The following is an 11,568-nucleotide window of genomic DNA, read 5'->3' as shown; positions in this document are numbered from 1 at the left end:
ATGCAATAAAGTTTTATGAGTCCATTCCCTGTGAAAATGCCTGTGTGAACATGAACACACACATATATTTACATTTAATTTCCAAGGGTTTTGTGGAACCCCTCTACAGACTCTAGGGGTCCATGGGCCCCCGTGGCTGAAATGCTTGCCGCTCCTTATCTCCAACCCACATTTTGATATTTTCCCCTTGTGAACTGTCAGCTCCATGGGGGCAAGGGTCTGGTCTGCTGTGGTCACTGCTGTATCTCCAGCACCAAAAACAGCACCTGGCACCTAAGACGCATTCAGTAAATACCTGTGGAATGAAGTGTGAAGCCAGCTGGTTTCACACCTTCTGCCCTTTGCACCTGCTGTTCCTTCATTTCTTTTTTTTTTCCTACAAATTTATTTATTTATTTTTGGCTGCGTTGGGTCTTCGTTGCTGCACATGGGCTTTCTCCAGTTGTGGTGAGTGGGGGCTACTCTTCCTTGTGATGCGTGGGTTCCTCATTGCGGTGGCTTCTCTTGTTGCGGAGCACGGGCTCTAGGCACGTGGGCTTCAGTAGTTGTGGCACATGGGCTTAGTTCTAAGCTCCACAGCACGTGGGAATCTTCCCTGACCAGGGCTCGAACCCGTGTCCCCTGAATTGGCAGACGGATTCTTAACCACTGCGCCACCAGGGAAGTCCCTCCTTCATTTCTAACGCACTCATCCTTCACAACTCACCTCAATTTCACCTTTTTCTGGAAGCTCTGATCTCTTAGGCTGGGTTAGGGGTCCTGCCCATATACTCCCCCCAAACATGATTCTGTCCTGAAATGAAGCCCTCACACTGATCTAGAATCATCAGTTTAGTTGCCTGCTCCCTCCCCATGAGCTATAAATCTCTGGGGGGCACCTTGGGAACCACATTGTAGGTGATTTGTATGTCTGCTACCGGTCCCAGGACCTGGCCTGTAACAGCCTGTGGTAAACATTTATGGAAAAAGTGGAAGAGGGCAGTGGGAGAGGGAGCTGGAAAGGTAGGCTGTGGTCAGTTTGGAATGACCCCTGCCAGGCCAAGGATTTCCCATGTTGTGAGATAGGTGATGGGAATGCCTGGATTTTGTTTTCTTGTTTTATTTTGGTTTACTTTGTTTGTTTTTAAGGGAGGAGACAGATATGGTCGGGTTTGTGTGTTTAATGAATGGAAGGGAGAGGGACTTTAAAGCAGTTAAGAGGCCACTGTAATAGTTCAGATAATTTAAAAAAAAATAGAGGAAAGAAGAGACTTTTTTTTGGCCACACCACATGGCGTGTGGGATCTTAGTTCCTCCACCAGGGATTGAACCTGCGCCCCCTGCATTGGAAGGGCAGAGTCTTAACCACTGGACCCCCAGGGAAGTACCAGAAAAGAGACTTAAGACACACTTCCATATCAGAATCAATAGAACTTACCAACCCCTCCTCCTGTCCCCCAAAATAATCCCTTTTTAGACTCTGTTCCCTTGACACTACCCCATAGCTTGAGTAGAACAGTGCTATCACATTGGATCTCCTGCAGGCCGGTGGCCGGAGTTGGCCTCACAGCTGAGTGAACAGGAGTACTGGCTCGTGAATCACACGCTGGGTCCCAGTCCTGGCTCTGCAGCTGATGAGTTGCGCAGTTTGCCCAAGGCACTCACACTCCGAGCCTTACTCTTCTAGTCTATCATGTGCTGGAAATAATGGTATCCAGTTCACAATGAAGAAATTATGTATTCAGACTAACAAATAGTCATGGTAAACCCTTGCGTGAGGAATGTAAATAAATAGTGCAGCCACTTTGGAAAAACGGTTCGGCTGATCCTCAAATAGTTAAACAGAGAGTCACCACTATGACCCAGCAGTTCCTCTCCCAGGTGTATACCCAAGAGAACTGAGAACACATGTGGACACAAAAACTTGGACACAGGGCTTCCCTCGAGGCGCAGTGGTTGAGAGTCCGCCTGCCGATGCAGGGGACACGGGTTCGTGCCCTGGTCCGGGAAGATCCCACATGCCGCAGGGCGGCTGGGCCTGTGAGCCATGGCTATTGTAGGGCTTCCCTCGCGGCGCAGTGGTTGAGAGTCCGACTGCCGATGCAGGGGACGTGGGTTCGTGCCCCGGTCCGGGAAGATCCCACATGCCGCAGGGCGGCTGGGCCCGTGAGCCATGGCCGCTGAGCCTGCGCGTCCGGAGCCTGTGCTCCGCAACGGGAGAGGCCACAACAGTGAGAGGCCCCGCATACCGCCAAAAAAAATAAAAAAAACTTGGACACAAATGTTCATAGCATTGTTATTCATAATAGCCAAAAAGTGCAAACAACCCAATTGTCCGTTAACAAATGGATAAACAAAATGTGTATAGTGGGAATTCCCTGGTGGGCCAGTGGTTAGGACTCTGCGCTTTCCCTACTGAAGGCCCGGGTTCAATCCCTGGTTGGGGAACTAAGATCGCACAAGCCGCGAGGTGTGACCAAAAAAAAAAAAATGTTTATAGTAACAGTGAACGTATTATGGTTTGGTCATAAAAAGGAAGGAGGTACTGGTACATGCTACAACATGGATGAACCTTAAAAACATTATGCTAAGTGAAAGCCAGATGCAAAAGATCCCATATTGTAGGGGTGCACTCAGGAAATGCCCAGAATAGGCAGCTACGCTGAGACCGTAGATTAGTCGTTGCCAAAAACGAGGAGGGAGACATGGGAAGTGACTGCTAATGAGTATGGGGTTCCTTCTTGGGGGTGGTGAAAATGTTACACTGTTAGATAGTGGTGATGACAGTACAACCTGTGAATGTACTAAAATCCATTTAATTGTACACTTAAAAGGGTGAATTTTATGATATGTGAATTATATCAGTTAAAAAAAAATTTTTAAACGCTTTCACATGCATCAGGCACTAGGGATTGAAGGATGAATAAAACACAGACTCCATCCTCAGAGAACATAAAGTCCAGTGGGGGAGAGGAGTAGATGAATCAAATTATCACATAGTAAGTGTAATTACATCTAAAGGAAGCGCCATTCAGTGGCTAAGAATCCACCCGCCGATGCAGGGGTTACAGGTTCGAGCCCTGGTCCAGAGAGATCCCACATGCTGCGGAGCACCTAAGCCTGTGCGCCACGACTACTGAACCCACATGCCACAACTACTGAAGCCCACGCGCCTAGAGCCCATGCTCCGCAACGAGAAGCCACCGCAATGAGAAGCCCACGCACCACGACGAAGAGTAGCCCCCACTCGCCGCAACCAGAGAAAGCCCACGCGCAGCAACGAAGACCCAATGCAGCCAAAAATAAATAAATAAATAAATTTATTAAAAAAAAATAAAGGAAGCGCCATGGAAGAGAAGTAACATATCATTGGAGAGGGGCATTGATCTAGACTGGAGGGCAGGGAGGAGTCCTTAAAGGTGTTGGTGCCACAGTCTGAAGATAGAAGACCTCCCATGTCTGAATCAGGATTTATCAAGCCCCAAGAGGAGGACACAGCATGCAGAGGCCCTACAACAGGAAGATGCCTGAGACATTCAGGGAACTGAAGGAGGGCCTGAATGGAAGAACACATAGAATGAGGCGGGCTGTGGCATGAAGCTGCAGCTGGAAAAGTAGATACAGGCCAATTGTACCGTACCTTCTAAGATGATAAGAAGTGCTCATGGGACTTCCCTGGTGGTCCAGTGGTTAAGACGCCACCCTTCCAATGCAGGGGGTGTGGGTTCCATCCCTGGTTGGGGAACTAAGATTGCACATGCCGCGCAGCGCAGCCCCCCAAAATTTTTTAATTTAAAAATTAAAATAAAAAGAAGTGCTCAATGATGACAGAAATGACCTTCCTCCTTCCTCCCTAACTCGCTCTACCTCCGTTGCTGCCTGTGTCGGTCGAAGCACCGCCTTGCACACAGTTGCTTAAGCTCAAAGCCAAGTTATCCAGACACGGCTCCCAGCCTTACTTTCCACGTCCAACCTACCAGTGAGCTTGTGGCTCCTGCCTTAAAGACTTCTCCTCTCCATCTTCTGCTGGCCCCCAAGCCGAGGTCTCATCAACTCCCGCCTGGACTCCTGCGACCCTTTCAGCCTGGCCTTCCCAATTCCACTCGTGCCAGAGAGTCCACCTTCCAGTCAGAATGATCCTGGCTTCAACCAGGCCTCTCCCCTTGGAAGTTTCCACGACTGTTGGGCAAACGTACAAACTCCCAACAATGCCCCCTAGTCCATCCGGGCCCTCCTGCTGCCCCCACCTCCCTCTGGCCTCTCTCTTCTCTATGCTGTCACTGTTGTGACCTGTTCTCATCCATTAAAACCCCGTGTTCTCCCACCTGGGCCTGGAACATTCCCCCACCCTGGCCTATCTAACTAATCCTTCAGATTTTGACTTAACGGGCACTTCCTACAGGAAGGCTCCTTGCCTGACTCCAGCAATAAATCCCTTTGCTATATGACTCGTATAACATTCGAGTCACCCTTTGATAAAACTCATCACGACGTGTCTGTTTCCTCTGATAGACTGTATGGGCCAGAGGATAGGAACCTGAGCCCACCTTCCCCACCACTATCCTCCCACCACTTAACAAAGAAGCCACCACCCACCATTGCCCCCAACCTGGCAAATTCCTACCCATCCTTCAAATCTCACCTACATCGCTTTCAGGGGGACAGCCTTCCCTGAGCACCCAGACTTGGGGGGGGTCATCCGTTTACAGAGCCCCACACTTCCCTGGGCATATCTTACAGCACTTATCACAGCTGTAAAAGTGACTGGTTTTAATATGTCTCCCCCCTTTGATTTTCTGTCTTGTTTCTCTTTGCCCCAGCATTTAAAAAAATGCTTGTCACAAGACTCCCCCCAGGTCAGCCCACAAGAATTCTTATGAAAATCCCTAAAATTGCATGCAAAATTCTGTGCATGAACAATTTTCTGAAGAAGCAGTCTGTGGCTCTTGTTGGCGTTTCAAAGGGGCCCAAGATGTGAAAGGTTAAGAACCTTCTCCCAGGAGCTGAAAGGGCTGTCTTTCCTTCAAAACAGCCCTGCCAACCGACTTCTATGCAAAACCATTGCCCTAAAATATAAGTTCCAAGTGGGCAACAATCTTTATTTTGTTCATTGGTGTACCCCAAATGCCTGGAACGGTGCCTGGTCCCTTCCAGGTGTGGGTGTAGAATGACCAAACATAGTCTTTGATGACTGTAACAGTTGTGAGAACTGTGTAGTGGTTAACTATTGCTGCATAACAAATTACCCCAAAATGTAACGGCTTAAAACAACATTTATCACCTCAGTTTCTCTAGGCTGGGAGTCAGCGTGCAGCTTAGTTGGGTCCTCTGCTTCAGGGTCTCTCACAGGGCTCTAAAGTGCCAGCCAGGGCTGTAGTCATCTGAACGTTTGACTGGGGAAGGATCTGCTCCTGAGCTCACTCATGTGGTTGCCAGCAGGATTCAGCTCCTCACTGGCTGTGGGCTGGAGGCTGCCCTGAGTTCCCCACCACATGGGCCTCTTCAAAGGGCAGCTCACAACATGGAAGCTTGCTTCAACAGATCTTGCAAGGAGGAGGAGAAGAGGAGAAAGGGAGGAAGAGAGAGAGAGAGAGACAATAACAAGATGGCCGTTACAATCTTTTGTGTCTTAACCTTGGAAGCAGCTTTCATCACCTTTGCTCTGTTCTGTTTGTTAGAAGCAAGTCTCTATTTAGGTCTAGTGCACACTCAAGGGAAGGAGATTATACTAGGAATGAATAGGAATGAACAGCAGTGGCAGGATCATTACATGTGTTCTCATATAGTGTCTGGCTCATCTGAAAACCCAAAGAGCAGAAGGTGCAGACCAAATGCCTACAGGTCAAGCAGATGGTGACAGGGAAGAAATGAGAGGTGGGAGGTTTGGCGGACAGCTGAGCCTCTACCCATCCTCCAGCAGCAGACCACTGCCAAGCAGGAATGTAGGCTGATTTGTCAGATCTTCTAACTTTTCAAAAGAAGCCAAAGTCCTGATTTTTATGAGACACTTCCCGGTTTTTAAAATTGATAATCGCCGCAGAGCAACTAAGCCCGTGTGCCACAACTACTGAGCCTGCGCTCTAGAGCCTGTGCTCCACAAGAGAAGCCACTGCAATGAGAAGCCCGCGCACCGCAACGAAGAGTAGCCCCCGCTCACCGCAACTAGAGAAAGCCCACGCCCAGCAACGAAGACCCAACACAGCCAAAAATAAATAAGTAAATACATAAATTTATGAAAATAAATAAATGAAACTGATAATCTAGCAAACACACATGTGAGCAGTTTTTGACTCTTCTCGATGGCAGAAAAGGCCTAACCTATTCTACTACTCTATATGTTTGTTCCATCTCTCCTATGCCCACCCTCCCAACCGCCACACTCGTTCACTGAAGGCAGGGACCTAGTTAATTCACTTGCACACTTTCTACAGCTCTCTGCACGCAGCAAGCCAACAGTAACTACTGCTGAAGAGAATATGTCATGGCTGACATCAGGGAGCGTGCCCCACCCACACCCGCACTCCAGTCCTAGAGGGGCGGGTGAAAGTGGCCGCTCATGTCTGAATTAGCTGCAATCCTGGCTCTAGCACTTGCTTGATGTATGACCTTTAGCAAGTTACTAACTTTTCAGAGCCTCAATTTCTTCACCTATAACAATAATGGTACCTGCCTCAGAGTTATGAGTTTTAACTGAAATAATATACTTATTAGCACAATGTAGCAACTCGATAGCTATTCTTACTGGCATCATCCCCGTTTCCTCACCAGCTCCCTGGCATGTCTCCCCTGAATCCATTAAGCCATCATTACCACTATCCACCTGGCTGACAGCCTGAGGGAGCTTTAAAATGCAGATCTGTCATTTTCACTGCCAGGGTTTACATCCTTCAACAGTTTGCCGATGCCCTTTGGAGAAAATCCAAACTCTTTTAACTCAGCTCATCAGGCGCTTTGGAGCTGCGCCTGCGCAGCCCTCGGGCAGGTCTCATCTCTCACCACTACCTCCCTTCCCATTTGGCACTCCAGGCAGGCCAGAGCTTTGTTTCTTCACGGCTCCACACTTTCTGCCACTCCAAAGCTTTTGCAAGTGCTCTCTGTCGAGCTGGAACCTCTTCTCTCCATTCTCTACCACCCCTTCTAGATGTTCCAGCTATGTGCTCTGAAAATTTCTGACGTTCCTTGCTAAACCTGAGGGCAGGTACAATATCTGTTTTCCTCACCACTCTGCTCTTCCTAGTACAACGGCCGCAAGGAATACACCAATAATACACATTTGTAGAACTGGCCACAGCAGTGCTGATTCCCGTGGGCAGACAGCGCCACCTGTTGACGCAAGTTGGCACTTCAGTACCTAGAAAGGAGCCTTAGCTCTCTGCCCACGCTTAAGGTAGATGGACAAGTTTTGAAGTTTTCAGGGGGTCTATCTCGAGACTCCTTACATCAAAGTTAGCAATTTAAAAAAAAAAGAAAAAAAAGAGCTAACATTATTGAGTATTTAACGTGGGAGAATTAGGCACTTTCCTAAGTGCTTTAGTTATTAACACATTTAATCTTCACAACCACTCAATGAAGTAGGTACTTTTATCGCTTTATAGATAGGGTAACTGAGGCACAGAGTAGTCAAATGCCTCACCCAAGATCACACAGCCAGAAAATTTCATCCCAGGTGGTCTGACTTGAACCTGGATTTTTTTTTTTTTTTTGGCCACACTGCGCAGCTTGTAGGATCCTAGCTCCTGACCAGGAAATGAACCCAGGCCCTAGGCAGTGAAAGCGCAAAGTCCCAACCACTGGACCGCCAGGGAATTCCCTGAACCTGTACTTTTAAGCCTGAAACTCACTGCCTCTACCGTCTCCTTTCCTGTGAGCCCAATGACCTGGTGAGGTTACACCCCAGACACCTCCCTCTGCTGCGAAGGCACTGCTACCAGGGGCACTGGCGTCAACCAAAATTCCTTCTGCAGTGAACCCTACGTTTTGAGAACTGCACAGTTCTGCAAGAGCACCCTCAGGACAGGAAGTAGATGCGGGCTCTCCTCCACGAGCAGTCAACTCTGACCTCCGTTATTGCTCCTCGCCTGTGACCTCCAGCAAACCACCACCTCTCTGAGCTCCCTTTCCCTAACAGGGCCTTTGGCCTGCTGAGTGGATGAGACTGGATACCCCATGAAGAGTGAGGAGCGCAGCCCCTGACTGAAATTCAGGTGAACACTGAATGGCAGTGGTTATCACTCGGTCTTCTCCCTGGATCGCACACATCACACATGAAGCTGGGTCCCTTCACATGTTTCGATACTGCTGTTTAGAACCAAGAGGTTGTGGCTACTTCATGCTTAGGTTCCATCTACTTTCCACTCTCTCCTCTAAATCATTCCTTTATATCATTGAGGAAAATGCCTGCCTGCACTTGATTTTAAGTTGTTAGACATAAATAATATATACTAGGCACTTTCTATGGCCTAGTCATTATTCTAAATAGTTTGTTCATATTAACTCATTTAATCTTCACAACAGCCCTGATTCTCGCCACTTTACAGATGAGGAAGCTAGGCACAGTGAAATGACACGTTCAGGGTCACACAGCAAGTGGCTGACGTGGAAGGTAGACTTAAGCCGTGGTACCAGTCTATGCTTTTAAACACTACGTTAGACTCCCTCTGCTGGTAGAGGCTGTGTCTGCTGCCTTTACTCCCAAGTGCCAGGAACACTTCTTTGCACACTGTAGGTGTCAACAAACTTGTTTTAATATATAATATATATAAACACACAGTCACATGCCAGTGTGACAAATACCCCTTCTCCGACCGGGAAAGAGCTCCATCATACCCTGGGCTCCTGGAGACTTTCCAGAAAGAGCCTAGGCCTGGCAGTCTTCACAGATGACACCCAATGGGGGCACTTTTATTAGACAAGTGGGAAAGGACAGGGTGCACCTTACGGTGTACTGCCTGGGGCCTCATGCAGGCCCAGAACTCTGCTGCACCCTCTTCATCAGCTCTTCGTCCTGCATAGACAATTCTGTCAACTTTTTGCCCATCCGCTCATGGATATCCAGGTACTTGGAGACACACCGGTCCAGGCACACAGACTCGCCCTTGGACAGTTCTGCTTCCTTGTAGTGGGGAGGCACGCACTTCCGGTGGCAGGCACTGGTCATTCTAGAAAGAAGGAAGGGCAAGGTCAGGTCAGCAGCCTCCTGTGGCATACCAGGAACCCTCAGCCATTCCTGCCCTGCTATACTGATTTCACCTCCCCGAGAAGGCAGTGTAAATCCTCAGTTTGCACCTCAACTATCTTGGAAGATCCTTGAGAGCAGGAACCATTAGCCATGTTTATGACTAATCAAACAGGAACCATTAGCTGAGTACCAGCTATGTTCCAGACGTCGTGCTCAGTGCTTGACAGGGATTCTGTCATGCAGTTCTTACGATAATCCTAAGAGGTAGGCACAATCATTATCCCCCTTTTTACAGATAAGGAAATGAAGGCACAGAGAGCCTCAGGACCACATAAAGCTGGGCTATGAACCCAGGTAGCCTGACTTTACAGCCTACATTTAAAAATTATTCTGATAAATAGCCTCCAAGATAAAACAACGAATCTAGGGAGGATACCAGAGAGCTTAAGCCAATAAAAATAGCAAGTATTTGTTGACTGCTTACTCGACTTGTGTTGGGCTTAACGCTAAGAGCTTGTCATATACTTTTACATTTCATATTGCTAATGTCTCTGTGAGGAAGGTACTATTATTAACTCCACTTTACAGATGCGGAAACCACTGGTCTAACCGTCCATGTAACTTGCCCAAGGCCATAGTAGTGGTGGTTGGTGCAGCTACGATTTGTTCCCAAATTTGCCAGATGGTTATGGGCACTAGTTAGGAGTCAGACTGAGTTACTGGTTCTGACATTGCTACTGACCAGCTGTGGACCCTGAGAGAGTTATTTAACCTCTAGAAACCTCAATGTCCTCACCTTTAAAAAAAAGATAATGCATATAAAATGCTCAGCATGTGTCTGAGATGGATTAAGGTCTAAGAAATGTTGACTACTTAGCGGGCTACGTGTTATTTGCCACAAGGCAAATGCTCTACTCTTCCCGGAACACAACCAGAGCCTAGACGGGACCTTCTCTTCCTGCTCAGCTCCTACGTCGCCAATTCCATCCCAACCTAAATCCCCAGTTCCTTCTAGTGACCCCACACTGCGTCTGCATTAGCCCTTAAGCATGGGGCGGGAGTTGGGGGTGCTGGGAGGGTAAGCCCGGGCCTCAGGTTTCCCCGGAATGAGGAAAATAATCTTCAGAAGTTATCCACCTCTGCCTTGGCAAGAGTGACCTGGGATCATTCTCTAAGACAAGGCAGCGCAGAATCAGCCCTTACCTGTTGTACATATCAGCCATCATCTCAACCTCCAGCTCTGCCGCCAGCTGCTGGGCCCTAAGCGGGTCCATTTCAGCCCTGCACCGTGGAAGAGATCTCCCTCTGGCCTCCTAATCCTGGGGGCAGACATCATGGTCAGCACCCAGCCCCCCCATTCACCTTCCCATCGCAGGGGCTGGAGGATGTGGAGGAATCAGAGGGCATCAGACCAGCAGGGGCCACTGACCTCAGTGAATTCAAACGTCCCATTTCACAGATGTGGGAACTGAGGCCAAGAAGGGGAACACTGCCTAGCCCAAGGTCACAGAACATGTCAATGGCGGGTCTGGAAATCGAGCCCCAGAGCCCTGACTCCCAATCCCTCTAGGTCACCTCTATCCAGGAGAAGAAGGGGAGACCGGAACGGAGCATGAACCTGCGGGGCCCTAAGAATTCGATCACACGCGGGACTAAGGCGCCCGGGCCCCAGCCCAGGGTCTACACCTCTGAAATGGCGGCGCCATCATCAGGATCACCTTGAGGTCAGACGTCTCTCACCACGGCCTGGGGCCTGCCACAACGGCCCCTATGTCCCCAACTTCGGGTAAACACTACAAACTCACCGGGCGCTCAGGTAGGATAGGGCGGAAGCACCGGGGTCCCTTCCGGGAGGGAAATCCCGCCTCTTCTCTGATCCGTACGCACTTCCGGAATGAAGTACCAACGAGGCGGCGCGGGAAAATCCGCTACCATAGAGAGGGAGCTGCTGGCCCGGCCTAAGCCGTCTCCCAAATGCTAGAGAGGACTCCAAAATACCATAGAGGCTTGAGCGGGGCGCAGAGCGCCTGCAGACTGGTTAGAATTCTTGTCTTTAGGGGTGTCACGGAGAGATTTGAGTTTATTGGTTCTGTGAGAGGGGCAGGACCACAGAACTCAGTGAACCTCGTCCTCACCTCCGGAGAGCCGAGGCCAGAGCGCCAATGAGGCGCGGAGTAGGAAGAATGCCGGCAAACTGCAGCTCTCAGTTTGTGATGTACTTAAGGTCACCTGGGACGCTTAAAATAATCCCGAAGCCCAGGGCTCACTTCGTACCAATTAAATCAGAATCCCTGGGAGTAGGACTCAGGCATCAGTACATTTTAAAACTCCCCAGGTGATTCCCATGTGCAGCCAAGTTTGAGGACCAATGCTCAGAGGCCCTTTGTGTGAACACAGCTGTGTGTAGGTCA

The 11,568-nt window shown here is 49.1% G+C and overlaps 1 protein-coding gene across 4 annotated transcripts; it reads right to left on the bottom strand.

Annotated features, from left to right (window-relative positions):
- Positions 1-8,701: 8,701 nt before the first annotated feature.
- Positions 8,702-11,073, bottom strand: TIMM10 (translocase of inner mitochondrial membrane 10). 4 transcript variants are annotated; one of them, XM_060157691.1, is made up of 3 exons: positions 10,963-11,073; positions 10,361-10,476; positions 8,702-9,137 (listed from the first exon to the last, which is right to left on the bottom strand). In XM_060157691.1, the coding sequence occupies exons 2-3, from the start codon at positions 10,429-10,431 to the stop codon at positions 8,936-8,938; spliced, it is 273 nt and encodes a 90-aa protein (XP_060013674.1). In that variant the 5' UTR covers positions 10,432-10,476; positions 10,963-11,073; the 3' UTR covers positions 8,702-8,935. The 4 variants fall into 4 exon arrangements, with proteins under 4 accessions (XP_060013674.1, XP_060013677.1, XP_060013675.1 ...); XM_060157694.1 differs by having other exon boundaries at positions 10,876-10,991; XM_060157692.1 differs by having other exon boundaries at positions 10,898-10,987.
- Between the last annotated feature and the right edge of the window lie 495 nt (positions 11,074-11,568).

The sequence above is a fragment of the Lagenorhynchus albirostris genome, chromosome 9 (genome assembly GCF_949774975.1).
Source record: "Lagenorhynchus albirostris chromosome 9, mLagAlb1.1, whole genome shotgun sequence".
Taxonomy (NCBI): domain Eukaryota; kingdom Metazoa; phylum Chordata; class Mammalia; order Artiodactyla; family Delphinidae; genus Lagenorhynchus; species Lagenorhynchus albirostris.
The sequence above is the reverse complement of the archived record's forward strand: the minus strand, read 5'-3'. Positions and strand labels throughout refer to the sequence as shown.